General features: G+C 33.2%; 1 protein-coding gene across 3 annotated transcripts in view; it reads left to right on the forward strand.

Annotated features, from left to right (window-relative positions):
- Mlf (myeloid leukemia factor) overlaps window positions 1–19718 on the forward strand; it is a 42278-nt gene extending 22560 nt beyond the window's left edge. For 2 of the 3 annotated variants that reach the window (XM_067771339.1, XM_067771338.1), the window contains exon 5: window positions 14935–19718. In XM_067771339.1, coding sequence (XP_067627440.1) covers window positions 14935–15217 — 283 coding nt within the window. In that variant the 3' untranslated portion in view covers window positions 15218–19718. Of the gene's footprint in view, window positions 1–9341; window positions 9904–14934 lie in introns of those variants that run through there. The other variant, XM_067771340.1, reaches the window with a different exon arrangement.
- The last annotated feature ends 4256 nt before the right edge of the window (window positions 19719–23974 follow it).

Below are 23974 nucleotides of genomic sequence, written 5' to 3' on the forward strand. Positions count from 1 at the left end.
CGTATTTGGTATAGAATTATGGCATTTTTTTAATTTTTCGTAATTTTCGATATCGATAAAGTGGGCGTGGTTATGGTCGGATTTCGGCCATTTTTTATACCAAGATAAAGTGAGTTCAAATAAGTACGTGGGCTAAGTTTAGTAAAGATATATCGGTTTTTGCTCAAGTTATTGTGTTAACGGCCGAGCGGAAGGACAGACGGTGGACTGTGTATAAAAACTGGGCGTGGCTTCCACCGATTTCGCCCATTTTCACAGAGAACAGTTAACGTCATAGAATCTATGCTCCTACCAAATTTCAAAAGGATTGGTAAATTTTTGTTCGACTTATGGCATTAAAAGTATTCTAGACACACTAAATGAAAATGGGCGGAGCCACGCCCATTTTGAAATTTTCTTTTATTTTTGTATTTTGTTGCATCATATCATTACTGGAGTTGAATTTTGACTTAATTTACTTATATACAGTAAAGATATTAAATTTTTTGTTAAAATTTGAATTAAAAAAATTTTTTTTTTAAAAAGTGGGCGTGTTCTTCATCCAATTTTGCTAATTTTTATTTAGCACATATATAGTAATAGTAGTAACGTTCCTGCCAAATTTCATCATGATATCTTCAACGACTGCCAAATTACAGCTTGCAAAACTTTTAAACTACCTTCTTGTAAAAGTGGGCGGTGCCACGCCCATTGTCCAAAATCTTACTAATTTTCTATTTTGCGTCATAACGTCAACCCATCTACCAAGTTTCATCGCTTTAACCGCCTTTGGCAATGAATTATCGCATTTTTTCGGTTTTTCAAAATTTTCGATATCGAAAAAGTGGGCGTGGTTATAGTCCGATATCGTTCATTTTAAATAGCGATCTGAGATGAGTGCTCAGGAACCTACATACCAAATTTCATCAAGATACCTCAAAATTTACTCAAGTTATCGTGTTAACGGACGGACGGACGGACGGACGGACGGACATGGCTCAATCAAATTTTTTCTGGATCCTGAATATTTTGATATATGGAAGTCTATATCTATCTCGATTCCTTTATATATGTACAACCAACCGTTATCCAATCAAACTTAATATACTCTGTGAGCTCTGCTCAACTGAGTATAAAAACGATTATAACCTCGACTACACAAATTTACTTTACTACTAGATTTAGTAATTGCTTTTCTCGTTTACAGTTTAAACCACGTCAACGAATTCGAAAAACAAATATAGATTGAACTATTATAATATCTCGCGTAGTATTAAACCAATTACTTTTGTGCAAAAGTTTCGTTTTGAGGAATTTCAAGATTGGATGGTTCCTTTCGACCGTTTTCGCATACTTTGCCTACAATATATCTAAAATAATTATTTTATTTTATTATTTAGCCCTTGTTAGAGCCTTAAGCTATCGATATATAAAAAGGACATAACTAAAAGAAGGTCACAACTTAAATAAATCGAAATAAAGTAAATAATAAACCAAAAATAACAACAAAAAAATGTTAAAGTAATAAGATAGAAAAAAACCTAAAAAAAAAAAAACAAAAATGAATGAACAAGAAACTAAAAATTTAAATATAATATACAAAATAAATAATAAATAAATAAAAGAAAATAAAAAAACTAAGTAAAGAAAAACAATAAAATAACAAAAGCAAAAAATAAAACACTTAATTTTTAGTTTAATTTGTTTTATTTTAATTATTCGTCAATATTTCGACTTCACTCTGAATTCATCATCAGGACTGAATCTTCAAATGCGCTTTCAAGACAAAATTAAAAGTGTTTTATTTTATCCGGCCGTGAGCTCAAAAATATAAAATAACAGTTTATACTGACGACCAAAAAAGAAAATAAATAACAAAAAAAAAAAAAAAAAATTCAAACAATAGGACAAAAAGAAAAAAATCCTAAGGAAAATGAATGAACAAGAAATTAAAAATTGAAATATAATATACAAAATAAATAACTAAAGAAAATAAATAATTAATAAATAAGAGAAAATAAAATAAATAAATAAAGAAAAACAATAATAAATAAATAAAGAAAAAAGAAATAAATAAAAAATAAATATATATGAAAAAAGAAAATTCATGAATAAAAATAATATGAAAAGAGAAAAAAATAAATATGGTAATTTAAAAAACAAAAATGATTAAGTAAAACACTTAAATCAAATTAACTTTAAAATAACAAATAAGACAATAAAAAATAAATAAGGAAATATGAAAAAAATTTATAAAAAAAATAAAAACATATTTAGGAGAAACATATATAAAATTAAGCTAAGAAATAAGAAAATTAAAAACAGTTCGAAATCAGAAACCAAAAATTAAAAACAAAATATTAAATAAAAAAAAAAATTAAATAAAACCAAGTTTTATGATGATTTTATAGTTTTTAATCGGTCGGTATTTCGTTCTGAAGTCATCAGGCGTACATGAAAAATAAAAGCTAATACAAATTTTAAAAAAGCCAATAAATAAGAAAAAACTGGTTTACAACAAAATTAAAATTGATTTGGACAGTAAATAAGAGAACAACAAAAGTAAATAAAAATGGTATAAAAAAAGTATAAAAAATAAATTAAGAAAAAATAAATAAATAAAGAAATAACTAAAAAATAAATAAGTAAAAAAAACTAAAAAAAAAAATAAATAAGTAAAAAAAATAACTAAAAAAATAAATAAGAAAAAAAACTAAAAAAAATAAGTAAAAAACTAAAAAAAAAAAAATAAGTAAAAAAAGTAAAAAAAAATATAAAAACAAAATTAACAAGTAAGGAAGGCTAAGTTCGGGTGTAACCGAACATTACATACTCAGTTGAGAGCTATGGAGACAAAATAAGGAAAATCACCATGTAGGAAAATGAACCTAGGGTAACCTTGGAATGTGGTTGTATGACATGTGTATCAAATGGAAGGTATTAAAGAGTATTTTAAGAGAGAGTAGGCCATAGTTCTATGGATGGACGCCATTTAGGAATATCGCCATAAAGGTGGACCAGGGCTGACTCTAGAATTTGTTTGTACGATATGGGTATCAAATGAAAGGTGTTACTGAGCATTTTAAGAGGGAGTGGGCCTTAGGTCTATCGGTGGACGCCCTTTCGAGATATCGCCATTAAGGTGGACCAGGGGTGACTCTAGAATGTGTTTGTAGGATATGGGTATCAAATGAAAGGTGGTAATGAGTATTTTAAAAGGGAATGGGCTTTAGTTCTATAGGTGAACGCCTTTTCGAGAAATCGCCATAAAGGTGGACCAGGGGTGACTCTAGAATATGTTTGTACGATATGGGTATCAAAGGAAAGCTGTTAATGAGTATTTTGAAAAGGAGTGATCCTTAGTCCATAGGTGGCCGCCGTTTCGAGATATCGCCATAAAGGTGGACCAGGGGTGTCTCTAGAATGTGTTTGTACGATATGGGAATCAAATGAAAGGTGTTACTGAGCATTTTAAGAGGGAGTGGGCATTGGGTCTATAGGTGGACGCCTTTTCGAGATATTGCCATTAGGGTGGGCCAGGGGTGACTCTAGAATGTTTGTACGATATGGGTATAAAACGAAAAGTGTTACTGAGCATTTTAAGAGGGAGTGGGCAATAGGTCTATAGGTGGACGCATTTTCGAAATGTCGCCATTAGGGTGGGCCAGGGGTGACTCTAGAATGTGTTTGTATGATATGGGTATCAAATGAAAGATGGTAATGAGTATCTTAAAAGGGAGTAATCCTTAGTTCTATAGGTGGACGCCTTTTCGATATATCGCCATAAAGGTGGATCAAGGGTGACTCTAGAATGTTTGTACGATATGGGTATCAAACGAAAGGTGTTACTGAACATTTTAAGAGGGAGTGGGCATTAGGTCTATAAGTGGACGCCTTTTCGAGATATCGTCATTAGGGTGGGCCAGGGGTGACTCTAGAATGTTTGTACGATATGGGTATAAAACGAAAAGTGTTACTGAGCATTTTAAGAGGGAGTGGGCAATAGGTCTATAGGTGGACGCCTTTTCGAAATGTCGCCATTAGGGTGGGCCAGGGGTGACTCTAGAATGTGTTTGTATGATATGGGTATCAAATGAAAGATGGTAATGAGTATCTTAAAAGGGAGTAATCCTTAGTTCTATAGGTGGACGCCTTTTCGATATATCGCCATAAAGGTGGACCAAGGGTGACTCTAGAATGTGTTTGTACGATATGGGTATCAAACGAAAGGTGTTACTGAGCATTTTAAGAGGGAGTGGGCATTAGGTCTATAGGTGGACGTCTTTTCGAGATATCGCCATTAGTGTGGGCCAGGGGTGACTCTATAATGTTTGTGCGATATGGGTATCAAACGAAAGGTGTTACTAAGCATTTTAAGAGGGAGTGGGCATTAGGTCTATAGGTGGACGCCTTTTCGAGATATCGCCATTAGGGTGGGCCAGGGGTGACTCTAGAATGTGTTTGTACGATATGGGTATCAAATGAAAGGTGGTAATGAGTATTTTAAAAGGGAGTAATCCTTAGTTCTATATGTGGACGCCTTTTCGAGATATCGCCATAAAGGTGGACCAAGGGTGACTCTAGAATGTTTGTACGATATGGGTATCAAACGAAAGGTGTTACTGAGCATTTTAAGAGGGAGTGGGCATTAGGTCTATAGGTGGACGCCTTTTCGAGATATCGCCATAAAGGTGGACCAAGGGTGACTCTAGAATGTTTGTACGATATGGGTATCAAACGAAAGGTGTGACTGAGCATTTTAAGAGGGAGTGGGCATTAGGTCTATAGGTGGACGCCTTTTCGAGATATCGCCATTAGGGTGGGCCAGGGGGACTCTAGAATGTTTGTACGATATGGGTATCAAACGAAATGTGTTACTGAGCATTTTAAGAGGGAGTGGGCTTTAGGTCTATAGGTGGCCTTTTCGAGACATCGCCAATAGGGTGGGCCAGGGGTGACTCTAGAATGTTTGTACGATATGGGTATCAAACGAAAGGTGTTTCTGAGCATTTTAAGAGGGAGTGGACATTAGGTCTATAGGTGGACGCCTTTTCGAGATATCGCCATTAGGGTGGGCCAGAGGTGACTCTAGAATGTTTGTACGATATGGGTATCAAACGAAAGGTGTTACTGAGCATTTTAAGAGGGAGTGGGCATTAGGTCTATAGGTGGACGCCTTTTCGAGATATCGCCATTAGGGTGGGCCAGGGGTGACTCTAGAATGTGTTTGTACGATATGGATATCAAATTAAAGGTATTAATGAGGGTTTTAAAAGCGAGTGGCCCTTAGATGTATATGTGAAGGTGTTCTCGCGATATCGACCAAAATGTGGACCAGGTGATCCAGAAAATCATCTGTCGGGTACTGCTAATTTATTTATATATGCAATACCACTAACAGTATTCCTGCCAAGATTCCAAGGGCTGTTGATTTTGCCTTGTAGAACTTTTTCATTTTCTTCTACTTAATATGGTAGGTGTCACACCCATTTTACAAAATTTTTTCCAAAGTTATATTTTGCGTCAATAAACCAATCCAGTTACCATGTTTCATCCCTTTTTTCGTATTTGGTATAGAATTATGGCATTTTTTTCATTTTTCGTAATTTTCGATATCGATAAAGTGGGCGTGGTTATGGTCGGATTTCGGCTATTTTTTATACCGAGATAAACTGAGTTCAGATAAGTAGGTGGGCTAAGTTTAGTAAAGATATATCGGTTTTTGCTCAAGTTATTGTGTTAACAGCCGAGCGGAAGGACAGACGGTGGACTGTGTATAAAAACTGGGCGTGGCTTCCACCGATTTCGGCCATTTTCACAGAGAACAGTTACCGTCATAGAATCTATGTACCTACCAAATTTGAGAAGGATTGGTAAATTTTTGTTCGACTTATCGCATTAAAAGTATTCTAGACAAACTAAATGAAAATGGGCGGAGCCACGCCCATTTTGAAATTTTCTTTTATTTTTGTATTTTGTTGCATCATATCATTACAGGAGTTGAATTTTGACTTAATTTACTTATATACAGTAAAGATATTAAATTTTTAGTTAAATCATTCAAGGTTCGAATCGAGCTCAAGGCCAGAACAATAATTTTTTTCTAACGATAGTTATTGTTATTTTTTAATTTTTCTAAATTTGAAAAATTGAATTTTGTTTTTGGAATAGTAAGTAGAAAATTTTTCAGACAACCTGCCATAGCTGCGCAGATAGATCCATTTCGAAGGGTGCTAAGCCTGATTGATTTATCAATAGGCCGATAAAAACAAAAACAATTGTTAATAAACCATGAGCACTTGGGAATGTCAAACAAAGTAATTGACAATAAACAAAAATCCAGCATTATCAGTGCTTTGCACCAGATGGCGCAACACTGAATAAATATAGTTGGTAAAAAGGAATAGAAGTAGCAAATTTGCCAGTCAAACAAACCACCGCTGTATGGCTAAATGGTTAACGCAGCATGCCTAAAGCGTACTGATGATGAAGGCTTAGCACCCTTCGAAATGGATCTATCTGCGCAGCTATGGCAGGTTGTCTGAAAAATTTTCTACTTACTATTCCAAAAACAAAATTCAATTTTTCAAATTTAGAAAAATTAAAAAATAACAATAACTATCGTTAGAAAAAAATTATTGTTCTGGCCTTGAGCTCGATTCGAACCTTGAATGATTTATCAATAGGCCGATAAAAACAAAAACAATTGTTAATAAACCATGAGCACTTGGGAATGTCAAACAAAGTAATTGACAATAAACAAAAATCCAGCATTATCAGTGCTTTGCACCAGATGGCGCAACACTGAATAAATATAGTTGGTAAAAAGGAATAGAAGTAGCAAATTTGCCAGTCAAACAAACCACCGCTGTATGGCTAAATGGTTAACGCAGCATGCCTAAAGCGTACTGATGATGAAGGCTTAGCACCCTTCGAAATGGATCTATCTGCGCAGCTATGGCAGGTTGTCTGAAAAATTTTCTACTTACTATTCCAAAAACAAAATTCAATTTTTCAAATTTAGAAAAATTAAAAAATAACAATAACTATCGTTAGAAAAAAATTATTGTTCTGGCCTTGAGCTCGATTCGAACCTTGAATGATTTATCAATAGGCCGATAAAAACAAAAACAATTGTTAATAAACCATGAGCACTTGGGAATGTCAAACAAAGTAATTGACAATAAACAAAAATCCAGCATTATCAGTGCTTTGCACCAGATGGCGCAACACTGAATAAATATAGTTGGTAAAAAGGAATAGAAGTAGCAAATTTGCCAGTCAAACAAACCACCGCTGTATGGCTAAATGGTTAACGCAGCATGCCTAAAGCGTACTGATGATGAAGGCTTAGCACCCTTCGAAATGGATCTATCTGCGCAGCTATGGCAGGTTGTCTGAAAAATTTTCTACTTACTATTCCAAAAACAAAATTAAATTTTTCAAATTTAGAAAAATTAAAAAATAACAATAACTATCGTTAGAAAAAAATTATTGTTCTGGCCTTGAGCTCGATTCGAACCTTGAATGATTTATCAATAGGCCGATAAAAACAAAAACAATTGTTAATAAACCATGAGCACTTGGGAATGTCAAACAAAGTAATTGACAATAAACAAAAATCCAGCATTATCAGTGCTTTGCACCAGATGGCGCAACACTGAATAAATATAGTTGGTAAAAAGGAATAGAAGTAGCAAATTTGCCAGTCAAACAAACCACCGCTGTATGGCTAAATGGTTAACGCAGCATGCCTAAAGCGTACTGATGATGAAGGCTTAGCACCCTTCGAAATGGATCTATCTGCGCAGCTATGGCAGGTTGTCTGAAAAATTTTCTACTTACTATTCCAAAAACAAAATTCAATTTTTCAAATTTAGAAAAATTAAAAAATAACAATAACTATCGTTAGAAAAAAATTATTGTTCTGGCCTTGAGCTCGATTCGAACCTTGAATGATTTATCAATAGGCCGATAAAAACAAAAACAATTGTTAATAAACCATGAGCACTTGGGAATGTCAAACAAAGTAATTGACAATAAACAAAAATCCAGCATTATCAGTGCTTTGCACCAGATGGCGCAACACTGAATAAATATAGTTGGTAAAAAGGAATAGAAGTAGCAAATTTGCCAGTCAAACAAACCACCGCTGTATGGCTAAATGGTTAACGCAGCATGCCTAAAGCGTACTGATGATGAAGGCTTAGCACCCTTCGAAATGGATCTATCTGCGCAGCTATGGCAGGTTGTCTGAAAAATTTTCTACTTACTATTCCAAAAACAAAATTCAATTTTTCAAATTTAGAAAAATTAAAAAATAACAATAACTATCGTTAGAAAAAAATTATTGTTCTGGCCTTGAGCTCGATTCGAACCTTGAATGATTTATCAATAGGCCGATAAAAACAAAAACAATTTTTAGTTAAAATTTGAATTAAAAAATTTTTTTTTTTAAAAAGTGGGCGTGTTCTTCATCCAATTTTGCTAATTTTTATTTAGCACATATATAGTAATAGTAGCAGCGTTCCTGCCAAATTTCATCATGATATCTTCAACGACTGCCAAATTACAGCTTGCAAAACTTTTAAATTACCTTCTTGTAAAAGTGGGCGGTGCCACGCCCATTGTCCAAAATCTTACTAATTTTCTATTCTGCGTCATAACGTCAACCCATCTGCCAAGTTTCATCGCTTTAATTGCCTTTGGCAATGAATTATCGCATTTTTTCGGTTTTTCGAAATTTTCTATATCGAAAAAGTGGGCGTGGTTATAGTCCGATATCGTTCATTTTAAATAGCGATCTGAGATGAGTGCCCAGGAATCTACATACCAAATTTCATCAAGATAGCTCAAAATTTACTCAAGTTATCGTGTTAACGGACGGACGGACGGACGGACGGACGGACATGGCTCAATCAAATTTTTTTTCGATCCTGATTATTTTGATATATGGAAGTCTATATCTATCTCGATTCCTTTATATATGTACAACCAACCGTTATCCAATCAAACTTAATATACTCTGTGAGCTCTGCTCAACTGAGTATAAAAATTAAAAAATACAAAAAAAAGTAAAAAGAATTTAAAAAAGGAAAAAAATTTAAAAGAAAAATGATAAAAAAACTTAAATCAAGCAAAAGAAAATAAAAGAAGTTCAATTAAACTAATAATATAAAATCGTTGAAACAAAATTATAATAAAATTTGGAAGATAAAAAGAATTAAAAAATTTATAAGAATCGAAACAGGAAACATGTGATGTATTCTAGACTTGTTTAAAGAAAATATCTCACATTGTGATTTTGGTTATTTTTAAGTCGTCCATTTATTAAAATTTCAAAATAATTCTTCACTCAACAGACGTCGTCGTTTATATAATCCACGTTTTTACCGTCCAACTACATATATACACATCATAGTAAACCCATAATAAACAACAATAACACAAACATAAGCGATTGCAGCAAGTCGAGATCAAGGCAGAACTAATAATTTAAGAATATTGAAAGTATTGGCGAACGAAACAGAAAACAAATGTCAATAATTGATATGGACTAAATTAAACAGCGGAAAAGAATGGTACAGCTGTTTCAAAAACATTAGCAACAAATATAAAACAGTAATTTAATATCAGTCGAACGATTGTGGATGCGTTTTAAAAGTTGTTATTGGTAGAATTTCATTCCAGTACAACCATCAACAAAAATGAGCATGAAATCAATATACTCGATTTGCTTTGTAAGGAAAATATGAATTTTCCAACTTCGTGGTTTTGATAATTTTGATTCTAACAGTCGTCTCTTCATCTACTGAATTTACTATATTAATTATCTAATGGAATTACAGTTTTATGTGTAAGAATTTAGTTATCAGAAAGTTGTAATCAAATATAAAGCCGTAAATATATGTCTGCTGAAAGAAACTGCGTGTAGTCTATTTTTATTTGTAGCAATTGAATTGAACAAATGCTTTAGCCATAGAAAGCGCGGATCCAGAAATCGATGAGTTTATGCATTTAAAGAAACAAGGAGTATACAGTATCGGAAGTAGTTTGGAAAATATGCGTATCAATTACATCGAAATAGTAAATTTTCCTCGAAAGTTAGCATTGGTTGATTATTCGTAATTGCTTGTTGCTATATGGACGAATTGTGCAATATTTCTTTTTTGTTGGTGAAGTTTTTATTGTATATCGTGGTAATGATTGTCGTATGGGTTGCATACAAAAATTACCATAGATTTTCGATTCAAAACTGATCAAAAAAAATTGATTGAGCTTGTGACGAGAGACTTTTAGATCTGCTCTTTCGATTCGGCAAGCTTGGACCAAAAATTTTGTTCTTCTTGTTGTTCTGCAGTTGTTGGGCTTGAAGCAGGAATGAAGTTATGTTATCTAAGACACTCTGGTATCCATAGCGCGATTGCTGCTGAAGCAAATGTTAGGTTAGTACTTATAATCTAATTGCCGCGGGGTTAGTGTGGGACGGAAAGTCATCACAGGGGAGAAAATGTTTTGCTTCAAAATAATGACAACTATTTGGTTACTCAGATGGCTTGATCATATCTGTGATATATCATTTCCATGCTCGACTATGATGACCTTGACGTGTTTTCATTGTGATTTTTACTTTTACCTCGGTAATAGGGACTCTGTACTCGAAACTCTCTTATCTTGTGTGCAATGAATTTAGAAAAGTTTATTTTATATCTTTGAACAAATATGTAGCCAGACATATTTTGTTTGAATCTGCCGTAAAGAACACTGGCTATTTTCGAGAATTCAAGGTCTTTTGTAAAAATTTTCATACTTATTTTTAATTTAACTTTTTAGTTTTTATAATTTTAATACAAAGGTCTTATCATAATCTTAATTTTTTTCTTGTATGTCAATCAATGAAATTTCTTTCGTATAACCACTTCAATTTAAAACGACTAAACATCGATTTCTTAGGGGGAAGACATCTAATCTTTGAAAATTTTCACCATAACGATGCAAAAACTGAAAAGACAGCAAGTGACGTCGAAAATTCGGGAATTTGGACTATACAAACATTATACGTCAGAAACTTTGGTGCGAATAATCTAGTTTATTTCTCTTTTACTATTATTAAAACGAAACCCACAAGGAAAATATAACAGCAAAACTATATAGCCATGCTCCGATTTTCGAATTTTTATCGAAAAATTTTCCTAAAATCGTCGTTCAGCAGTTCAGGGCTCTAATCGTAACATACGACCACGGATCGGCAACCATACGAAAGAAAATTACGTGATACGGCAAATGTATAAACAAAATGGGATTATAACATTCGTTGGCAAACGGAACGTAATTTATTTTCAATTCACAATAAATTCTAAGATCTAAATTAGGTTGGATAGTATTTTTAGCTCACAATAGATTTTGAATTGTCAAATTGGTTGACAAAATATAAAAAATAAAGTAAATAACTGCGATGGATCAAATTGTATTGTTTTGTTTGAGCTCCAGTAATAGCGAAGGCGATGAAAAGATAGTTCAAAGGCGGATAACCCTTTGGACTTATCGAACAAAGCGCAAGCATGTCATTTATGTATTATATCTTTGTCACAAAAAATTATTGCTGTTTCTTGAAGAGATTGCGCTTAACTTAAGAAGCTTTTAGTTACTTTCTGGAGAAGTTAAATTTGAAGCAAGCCAAAGCGGGTGTCTTGCCATGAATTCCGCCAATATTTCCTTTTGGCTTGGATTAAGCTTGTTTAATTTCGACCTTTGTTAATAATAAGAGTTTGCAATTTGTTATTATATGGTCATCTATTTTAACAATTTTCTTACATTTTCATTGAAATTTGTGTGTATACGATCGCCAGTTTGTGTTCGAATGAAAGTGGAACGGAACGTGGATGTTCAGTCACTCGTCACGTATGTTGCGATCCAAAATTACGATCGAAGTAGTACGTTCACGTATGTCATAATCCGAAAATCATATTGTTACGTGACGAGTTATACGATCACGGATGTTACGATTTGGCCGGGATTCAAGGGGTTGTGTAGCGCAATATATAGCTTCTCCAACCCAATTGTCAACCTCACCTTCGAGCGGCGAATCCCGTTTCACTAACAGACGAGATTCTGGCGACCCCAAGCTCCTCATGGAACTTGGGGGTGGGGAGGGAGGGATGGCCTGAAGGTTCAATGTGGCCATATAAATCGTTCCCGAGATGGTCGGACCAGCACCTTAATGGTGCTGTGTTACCGGAGCGTATCGGATCTGTATCCGACAAAGGACCATCACATCGATAACACTCCCCAAAGCCTTCGGGGAGTAACCTAATCGCTACAACAACAACAACAACAACCATTTTGGCCCCAGATTTTCTTCAACCGATAATTTTAGTTTTCAATTCGACTATGCTTGAACAATCGAATTTAATCTACAACTCGGTGTTAAAATTGGCTGCAAAAATAGTTTCAAACCTTATTGGTAATTTCCTTTTTTTATTTTTGTTACAAATCGTAAAGAATTGTAAAACGTAAACTAATTTCGAAAACATTTTCGAAGAAATAAGAATATTTAAAAAATATTCATGAAATTTTCAAATTTTTATTTAGGATTTTAGCAAACTTTTTGAATTAACAGTTATGTGGTCTATTTAATTTAAAAAATAAAATCTTACACGTTTTGTATGGAGGAAAGCCTCGAAGTACCCTTCTTAAATAAAAATGGTCAAAAATCAATGGGCATACTGGCAGTCTTAACGTTATTAAACCAAAACGTATCGGACAACAAAACGGTTTAATAATTAAAAAATTTTCAATTTTCATAGAGCTTTTAAGAAATTTTAAAATTTTTCCAGCCTTTGCAAAAAATATTTATTAGAACAATAAAAACAATGTGGTTTCAAATTGGGACTTTTGTTTATAGTCGATTATTCAAATAGATGTTTAGTGGAGTAGCAACTTTTTTATTAATTGAAAATCGACTACACCTTTTCCAGTTTAAGTTCGGAAAATTATAATTCAAGTTCTTAAAATTACAATTCAAGTTCATAAAATTAAAATTCAAGTTCAGAATTTCCAATTTAAATTCAGAAATTTACAATTCAATTTCAGAAATTTACAATTCAAGTTCAGAGTTTCCAATTCAAGTTCAGAAAATTCCAATTAAAGTTCCGAAATTTCAATTTAAATTCAGAAAAATACAATTCAAGTTCAGAAAATTACAATTCAAGTTCAGAATTTTCATTTCAAGTTCAGAAAATTACAATTCAAGTTCAGAGTTTCCAATTCAAGTTCAGAAAATTCCAATTAAAGTTCAGAAATTCCAATTTAAATTCAGAAAAATACAATTCAAGTTCAGAAAATTACAATTCAAGTTCAGAAAATTGCATTTCAAGTTCAGAAAATTACGATTCAAGTTCAGAAAATTAAAATTCAAATTCAGAAAATTTCATTTCAAGTTCAGAAAATTACGATTCAAGTTCAGAAAATTACAATTCAAGCTCAGAAAGTTTGTCAGGAACTTTTTCATTCACGCAATGTAAATTAAAGTATGTAAGATGGTAAATGTTAGCATTAATAATTTGATACAAGGATATGAAGGCCTACTGTCTGTTAAGGAAGCATTGGATTCCTTAACTCACTTTAATCAGTTTTGCTCACTTGAAGGAGATAACTAAGAAAAAAACCCTTTCCTCTCTTTACTCTCCTCCTCTCATAAGAGGTCAGTTACAAGGACATCCAGCTATATTCTAAAGGTCACAAGCATTGATCTGCATTGAATATGACAGCAGTGATGACGAAATCAACGGAGCGTCCACAATCCCGCAAGTAACGTATAAGTACAGTTCATGCCCTTGTTTCAAAGAGTTATCCTCCGTTTAATTTCTTAGCTGGGGATGTACACGGCTTGGAGGAAACTTTGGGTACAGTATATCCAAGCCACTATTGTCAGCGAAGCATCACCACTTCCGCAAATAACATATAAGTATTACATTACGTAGTATGAACTGGAATAAATTTAAAAAAATAACACCCTACTTATAATTTTCTGAATTTGAATTGTAATTTTCTGAACTTGAAATGCAATTTTCTGAACTTGAATTGTAATTTTTGGTGCTTTGGCGGATATAGATCTGGTACGTTCCGGTCACAATCACCATTACGGTACTATCCCGATCATCTCGGGAAGGATATGACCACATTGACCCTTCTAGGCCATTCCGCCCGCACCTCCTAGTTGCATGAGGAAATTGCGGTTGCCAGAGCCTCGCATGCTAAATATTCATATTTGTAACAAGATGCGCCTCGCGTATGTGAGGTTGAAAATTAAGCTGCGAAAGCTATGAATTGCGCTTATCAACCCCTTAAAAACGCCATTCGAAATTGTCTATGAAAGCCATAACAGACCTGATCGTAATTCGGATGTTCGAGTACAAATCAAAGTTGCGATGACAGTATTGAAAAGATGTTAAAATTGTTCGGTTAAAGTTTTGAAGTTGCAGTAAAGGCCGAACGGAAAGCGTACCAAACGTTTATTGCCGCAGCCGAGAAAGAATGGAAGTGCAATCGTTCATAAATAATATTCGATTTATTACTTAAAAAAACCATAACAGAATAAACTTTCGTTAGTTAGTTTTATTGCCGGCGACGAAAGGGAGTCGATGTGCGGTCGTTTTCTATTCATTTCAAATTTGTGACTTGACGTAAATTTCATACTTATTTTTCTATTCAATGATGCCATTTGTCTGCAACGCATCGCACACCCGCCTGCCGTATCCATCACCCATCACTTGCATGCCATTCATTGCGTTAATATTTTATTTTGCAGCATTCTCTGTATAACTTTTAGTTTAAAACTTTTTTCTAATTTTTTTATACAATAAATTCTTTTATGTTAGTCTTTTTAATACAACTTTAAAGTTTAAACTTAAATTAACCAACTTCAATTTTTTGCTTACTGTCGAATTGTTACAGTGTCCATCCTCATCCTTATAAGTCCTCGGCTGCACGTCGTAATCATCGCTCTAAACATACCAAACAACATCAACAGCCACATGAGCCACAAAAACTGACCATAACCGAAATAATTGACGATGATGATGAGGAAGAGGAGCAACAAAAAGGAATACCACCAACAGCAGTTATAGAAGAAGATGAAGATGATGACTCAGGAGCAGAGGAGACAGTTGTTAATCCCTCAGCTACGGCAGCAGCAACTAAGACAACGACTACAAAATCTCAAACATCTAAACAGTAAATTCATTTAAAAAAAAAAAAAAAAAACAAAACCAATTACATAAAATAATATTTATGCGCTTGGGTGGGTTAATAAATGTGTGTTGTAAAGCTAATGAAGACACAGCACGTTTTGATTTGTGTAGTAGATAAACTTTTTGCTTCAACTACGAAAGTGTTGAGGTTGAAAAATTAAACAATTTTTGTAGCGGTAAAGTAATGCGCGTATAAATTTATTTTAGTAAAAAAAAACATGTATTAGGAACTTGCGAGCGAAATGATGGGTTGTTTCGCGTCGTTTAAACTTATTTTATAGTATTTTAAGCAAATGAGCTCATATACACCCTTTCCAGTTTAAGTCCAGGAAATTACAATTCAAGTTCAGAAAATTACAATTCAAGTTAAGAATTTCCAATTTAAATTCAGAAATTTACAATTCAAGTTCAGAAATTTACAATTCAAGTTCAGAATTTTCAATTCAAGTTCAGAAATTCAAATTTAAATTCAGAAATTTTCAATTCAAGTTCAGAAATTTCCAATTCAAGTTCAGAAAATTACAATTTAAATTCAGAAAATTGCAATTCAAGTTCAGAAAATTACAATTCAAGTTCAGAATTTTCAATTCAAGTTCAGAAAATTTGTCGGGTATTTTTTTTTCATCCAATGGAAATAAATGTATGTAAGATGGTATCTATGTGTTAAGGAAGCATTGGACATCTTAACTCGTTTAAATCAATTTTGCAAGATAGCGAAGAAAAAACTCTCGCTCATAAGAAGCAATTGCAATGCCATCCAGATATATTCTTAGCGTGGCAACCATGGATCTGCGCTGAGTATGACAGCAGTGATGACGAAGATATGACCACTTAAACAGTGAACGGAGCGTCCACACTCCCGGAAGTTACGTATAGGTACTGTCTGCATATATCTTAGTGTCATAATGTCAAAATATCTCAACCTATCCGCCAACATCATCATTGATCATGAATTGGCACTTAATCTGGATTTTGGCAGTTTCGTAACAAATCATGCCAGCTTTCCCTGTTTCGCGGTAACTGACGGCGATTGGGAGCACCATGAGAGGTCAAGTCTTCCTCCACCTTCGCAGCTCTGTGGAGGTCTCTCCCTTCCACTGCTTCCAAACTGCTGTTTCGACTGAAGTACTTTCTTGGCCGTAGCGTCATCATTCACTTGTTGGAGAGAAATGTCCTCCATTTGTTTTCAAGCTTCGGGATGTACACACCTTGAAGAAAACTTGGTGTACACTATACCCAAGCCACCATTTTGGCAACATGGTCAACGAAGCATCAACACTTCCGCAAGTAACATATAAGTATAAAATTAATTAATTAAAATAACTTTTGAAAATTAACACCCTACTTATAAATTTCTGAATTCGAACTGTAATTTTCTGAACTTGAAATGTAATTTTCTGAACTTGAAATGATAATTCTGAACTTAAAATTGTATTTTTCTGAACTTGAATTGTAGTTTTCTTAATTTAAATTGGAATTTCTGAACTTGAATTGTAAATTTCTGAATTTGAATTGTAAATTTTTGAATTTAAATTGGAAATTCTGAACTTAAATTGTAATTTTCTGAACTTGAATTGCAATTTTCTGAACTTGAATTGTAAATTTCTGAACTTAAACTGGAAAAGGTGTAGACGAAACGAAATATAAACAACAAAACAAAAAAACGCTAGCTTCGAATGACACTTCAAAAATAAAAACTGTATCATTTATTAAAAATATTAATATTTAATAATAATTACAATTACACATATTTTTATGCTACATACATATGCTCATAAATTATATATGTACAAAATTTGAGGCGTGTTTATTTGTTGCTCGCATTCAACATACGCGCTACTTTTTCAATTAGTGGAGTAGTAATGAAAAGCAAATTTAATAACAAAAAAAAAAAAAAAAAAAACAAACAAAGAAATTGCATAACTGATTCGGCAACTATTAAGTCTCGTGTTGTTGCTCTGCCTCTGCCGTACCTGCTGCTCGATTTCAAGTTTATCAACAATTTTCATATGAATCACACAGTTTCAAAATCTTTCTGTGTATTTGATTTCGCTATAATATAAAGAGTTATTATATAAATTCTAAACTTTAGCTATGTATTATGAAGTATATTTTGGATTGTATTTTTGCAATTATATTTGAAATTTCATATAAATGCAACTGATGATTGCAGTAAAATTTGAATTTTTCTGTATTTGGCTGTATGTACATATATCTAAGTGGAAATAGCTTATTCTGCAGCGCGATTCAAAAGTTTATTCGGGGCAAAGTAATTTGCTTGCAGTTGATATTTGACTATATCTACGAAAAAAGCTGTACGATGTACACAAAATCCGAATGTGGGCGAATTTGGCATCATTACAGAATAAGATATCCGGTACAATTTTCGATAGCAATGGTAATGAGTGCAAATATTCCAAATTTAACTGATTTCATTGGTATCTCAAAAGTTTGCTGTTTTAATAAACAAATAAGTACTCACTATAAAAGAGAGTGGTTTTCAGACTAAAATGAAATAATTACAATTATAATATCTAACTGGTTTTAGAGGATAATCTTGTTTAATATCTTGACGTTATTTATGAGTTATGATGGCTGGCAACGGATACAAAATGTTGTTGGTAACCATAGCAACGGACGATCGGCGGTAGCGTGCTCACACGTACTTGTTGTTGGCTTCGCGTTGATGAAAATCAAAATTTTTAGATTTTTTCGCTTGACAGCTGGTCAATTTGATCGTGGCCAACGTGATTGACATATATTAGTGTGTTAGCTTTGTGAGAACGTGAACTGAGCAAGTTCGCGGAAGAAAACGATTTTACGTTTTGGTTTATTGAAACCTACGAATGCAAAGGTCGGATGGAAAAAAATTGCCAAAAATCAGGTAATTTTCTTAGTAGCTTACGATAAGCATCTTATTATATTAAAATTGAATAAGCTACAAAACTGCATACTCGAAAAAATTCTTAGAAAAAAGTTCAAAAATTTTTATGAAAATTCGCAAAATTTACAAGCAATAAAAATCGCCATCCGATGGCATGTTTACGTTTGCACGCTACGAATTTTCAATACAAATGGGCTTGATGCTTTCTGCTTGTGGGGTGGCCGGGTAAAGCGCCAAATACACGACACGAACATTTCCGCGAACATTCCGCAATCTTGTTCGCAGCTTTGGCCCTACACCATACGAACTTTTGGCCGAACATTAGTTCTCTTTCAGACAGCGATGAATACGGACAACAATTGTGCTGCAGCAATATTGCTCGCTGTGGCAATTAAGCGTAAAAAAGAGAGTTATTATTCTTTTTAATTCTATTACAATAATCTTTGCTTTTTACTTGCCACAATGATGGCAAAGATTTATACATTTCAATAAATTCACTCATAAATTTTTTATTGTCCATTTTACTTTTCCGCGCACGTCTGTTCCGTTTAGAAATACCTACGATTATGAGCTATTTCGCCATACACGCACGAACAGTTCGCGCAAATGTTCGCCAAAAATTAAAATATTTTGATTTTTGGCGAACATTTGCGCGAACTGGCAAACACCACCATACACGACAGAAAAGGTCGCAGAAACATGACATAACGGGAATGTTCGCGGAAATGTTCGTGTCGTGTATTTGGCGCTTTAGCGACAATCACCCGATACGGACACAACCACCCGTTGCTATGGTTACCAGCAGCATTTTTTGTGCCGTTGCCAGCCAGCATTACAGTAAAATATAAAAAAAATCAAGTACGATTTCTTACTCCTATGTTTTAATACTGAGTTTTGATTTGAATATCCTCTAATGTTTTGTATTAGAAGCCCAATTTAAAACAAAAAAGAGCGCAGAACCGGAAAATATCAAAACAATTAAGCATTAGAAACTTTACATTTTTTTTGAAACTGAATTTTCACTTAATTAAACAACCCTATAGAATTGTATTTAAAACTGCTTATAAATCATTTTCTGTTAAAGATAGTTTTTTTATGCTTTCAAGCAAACTGTGTATTGTTTATTTTAGTATATGTAACTGATGTTTTCTGTTGTATGCATTTCAAAAATTAAGTACATTTTCAAAACCTTGAAACAATGTTGACAAGAGTTGTCAGCTAGTACTTCAGAGGCCTTTTAAAGTAGCTATTAAAATCCCATTAAAAAAATATCTTGCGCAAATTTTTCAAAAAATAGTTGGATCGATCGCATAAACTGTACTTAGATTTTTTGGAATCGTGCAAATATTTTCTAGATTACAAATTACAGCAATGCGTTATTTTAACATAAAACAGTTTTAATTTTTTTTATCGTAAATAAAATAATTTTTCATAAGAACTTGCGGGTTTAAAACAGATTCTCTAATACCCGGAAAACAAAGCTGTAATTTTAGCTTTTTTTTTTTAATTATTTTTTAAAACTTTAGTTAAAAACTTCGCTGCAAGTTGTAAAATTTTGCGATATAAGAAAAATACAAGTTCAATAAAATACATATAAAAAATTATCCACCATCACGTGAGTGTAACGTTTTTATGAACTATGTAAGCGTAAGTACTCAATTCCTACGTTCCTCGTCTCAAATCAGTCTCAGTGCTTAAGTAATTTAGGTAAGTACTTATTTGCTCAAAACAGATGCCTTGGAACGAATTATGGACGAGATCGTAGATAAAATGATATGAAAAGAAAAAAAGCTTTAACAATAGCAATCCTGTTGTTGCTGTTGTTGTTGCAGCGATAAGGTTGCTCCCCGAAGGCTTTGGGGAGTGTTATTGATGACAAGTTTTCAGTGGACATTTGCAAGATACATTTAAAATTATGGTAATTTTCCAATTATTCATATTATGTATATATACGTAGTTATAACAATTTCCTGAAAAAATGTCATTGCTGTTTTGTGGAATACTTGTGGTGCACTTCATGCCAAATCCATTTTTTCCAATAATTTTCAAGAAACGTTTATATCAAAATAGGTGTTTTTATATATCGACGTCGGTCGTAATCTGCAAAACTACAAAATTCAATGCTTAGAAGCCCCAGTTGCGCTTTATTATAAGATCTGAATAAAGCATCAATTAATGTGTTTCGATTTTGAGTATCTTAGATTCATTTTGTAATGGTAGTATGAATATTTTGTGTCAGGAAATAATTGTGTATGTTTCTTTTTTCAAAATATGTACTACTTCCACTTCACTCAGTTCTCAATCTAAGTTACCTTATTTTTTTTTCATTTTTAAGTATACACGAGGCACATATGAGTAATTTTTAAAAACAATGAGGTTTTTTTAATATGATGGAGCTTTACTTTTCCTTTAATCTACGTTACCTTTGCGTTTGTTATTTTTTTTTAAGTTACTCAAGGCTATGTGTATTTCTTTTTTTTGTTTTAATTGTTTTAGTTAAATTTTTTGTTTGAAACAATTTAGTTGATTCTTGTTTGTTGCAACGCCCAAAAGAATGAGTGTCGAAATTGTTACATCTAATAAGGGCAAGAGTAAGCTTGTTCTGAACGGATATGTATATCATTCAGAAAAGTCGTATAAAGATTTGTTTTACTGGAAGTGCGAGAAGAAAAATTAATTTAAATGTAACGCTCGCGTTACCACGGTGTTAGATGGAAACGTGCATATAGTAAAAAAGTCTGCTTAAGCACACGTCCACGATCCATTGGCATATGAAGCTGAAATTTACAAAGCAAATGCTAATTTAAATCAACAAGCCAAAACTAGCAAGAGCAAACCATCACAAATAATAAACGCATCTATAGTTGGATGTAAAAGAGAATGCAGGATATACCTACCGAGTTCCCAGAGCAACTTGCAAAAAATCAAAAGAGTAAGAACAAGCATACTGACGGAACCTTCAACTATGGATGAAATCAACGTTCCAGAAGACCTCCAGCTCGTGGAAGAGGAACGTTTTTTACTCTCGGATAAAAAGTTTGGTAATGAGCGAATTTTAACTTTTAGCACAATAGAAAACTTAGGGGTTCTGGGGGATTGGAGGGTATGACTTGTGGATGGGACATTCAAAGTTGTACCAACAATTTTGAGACAACTATTTACTATACATGCCCATTTAAACGGAAATGTGGTTCCTGTCGTTTACTGCCTAATGAGTAGCAAAAAAAACAATGTTACGAGGAAGTTTTTACGAAATCCTTAAGCTAGCTTGCGAGAATAATATACACCTAAACCCTGATTATATTATTTCTGACTTCGAAAAAGCAATCATTTCAGCCACGAAGTCGTTCTTTCCAAATGCAATAAAGGCTGTTTTTTCCATTTTCGGCAGATTTTGTGGCGGAAAGTTCAAAGCGAAAAACTTGCCTCGATTTACGGAAAAGATGAACACTTTTCTTTGCAGGTGAGAATGCTAAAATGCTTAGCTTTCTTGAAAGCAGAGGAAATACCACAATACTTCGAGAAAATTAAAAAATCCATGAGCAATCAAACTGCAGGTATATTAAAATGGATGGAAAGGACTACATAGCCACAACAGATAAGTCAAAAAAAGGCGTGATTTCAGTAAAAAATCATCTCTCAGTGTATCCACCATCGTTTTGGTTAATACATGAACAAATGGATATAAACATACCAACAACGCAAAACTCTGTAGAAGCTTGGCATAGAAGAATGCAAGTGATAATCGACAAGGACCATGTTGGAGTATACAAACTTATACATCACTTAAAAGAAGAATATATTGTTGTTAAAAATAAAATAAATTTAATTAGATCGTAAAATATTATTAAACCAAAAAAAGCGTATCAAAGAAAAAAGGAAATAAATAAAATTTTAAATAAAAAAGAAGAGTATTCCAAACTCCATTTTTTTTTAAGTTTAGCATATACACTACATTATCATAATTGTTTCAATAATAACAAATAGTTTAAAGCCCACACAGATACACATGAGCTTCTAAATTAAGATTTTTGCGTTTCACATTTTCTATTTAAATATTTATGTATATCAAAATGTAAGTATTTTTCCTCTTGAATTTCCAAATGTTAGCTTTTAGTTGTATATATAATTTGAGTTGAATAAAATTTAATAAGATTTACATATATATGTATTAGGCCGGGTCGATTTGTGGGGAGGCAAAAAAATCGCCCATTGCTCTGTGAAAATCATATTCTAGGGATCAAAATAAGAAACTTAGCCGAAGGAACCATACCTCTAAAACGAATTCTGATGTCCCCCCCTTTGGGTCGTAGGGACAAATTTTGAAAAATCCCACTTTGAAATGCCTATGTTTTTTCTTTTTGGAGTTTATTTTTTCTTTATTTTCTTTAGAAATTTATTTAGTCAGAACATATGTAAATGAAAAATGAATTTAACTTAGTAATAGAAAAGAAATTAAAAAAAATTATTAGAAATTAGCGTTTTTACAACCCCCTTTCAAAACCAAGGCATCACTGTGTTGCATTTGCATGTCGTAAACATAGTTGTGTGGGTTTTTTATTCAACCGTTTTAAAAAATGAAGGTATCACTGTGACACAATTGCAGATCGTAAAATTGCTTGTTTTGTTTTTTTAAGCCACCACAAGACACAGCAGGTAGAATTGAAATTGCCCCTACCCGAAAGTTCGTCCCAAAGGGGGGGACATCAGAATTCGTTTTAGAGGTATGGTTCCTTCGGCAAAGTTTCTTATTTTGATCCCTAGAATACGATTTTCACAGCAATGAGCGATTTTTAAATCGACCCGCCCTAATATGTATACATTTTATATACATAAGTATCTTTCTTTCTTAACAAATTTGAACTCTGAACATAAATAGTTTTGGGAGTTTACATAGGTTTGGTGATGCTGAACCACTAAAGTACCCTGAATTTTTATGATTTTTGCAATAATTAGGTACCTAGTTGATGTTTTATATGAAAAATCCATTTGCGCGAATTTTAAACATCATTCATTGAATTATTTCGACATTTTTTTTTCGACATTTTTATTTTCGACACTTTATTTTTCAACATTTTATTTTTCGGGCTTTTTGGTGTTCGAAATATTTTTTTTCGACATTTTTTTTCGACATTTTTTTTTCGGTATTTTCAGTTTCGATATTAAAATTTTCTACATATCGTACCAGACCCTACAATTCAAATTCAGAAATTCCAATTTAAATTCAGAAAACTTCAACTTAAGTTCAGAATATTACAATTCAAGTTCAGAAAATTACAATTCAAGTTCAGAAAATTACAATTAAAGTTCATAAAATTACATTTCAAGTTCAGAAAATTACAGTTCGAATTCAGAAACCTATAAGTAGGGTGTTAATTTTCAAAAGTTATTTTAATTAATTTTATACTTTTATGTTACTTGCGGAAGTATTGATGCTTCGTTGACCATGTTGCTAAAATGGTGGCTTGGGTATAGTGTACCCCAAGTTTTCTTCAAGGTGTGTACATCCCGAAGCTTGAAAACAAATGTAGGACATTTCTTTCCAACAAGTGCATAATGTAGCTACGGCCAAGAAAGTACTTCAGTCGAAACAGCAGTTTGCGAAGGTGGAGGAAGACTTGACCTCTCATGGTGCTCCCAATCGCCGTCAGTTACCGCGAAACAGGGGAAGCTGGCATGATTTGTTATGAAACTGCCAAAATCCCAATTAAGTGCCAATTCATGATCAATGATGATGATGGCGGATAGGTTGAGATATTTTGACATATGGTGCTAAGATCTATGCAGACAGTACCTATACGTTACTTCCGGGAGTGTGGACGCTCCGTTGACTGTTTGAGTGGTCATATCGTCGTCATCA

This window comes from Eurosta solidaginis, chromosome 3 (assembly GCF_040869045.1).
Source record: "Eurosta solidaginis isolate ZX-2024a chromosome 3, ASM4086904v1, whole genome shotgun sequence".
In the NCBI taxonomy this organism is placed as follows: Eukaryota; Metazoa; Arthropoda; class Insecta; order Diptera; family Tephritidae; genus Eurosta; species Eurosta solidaginis.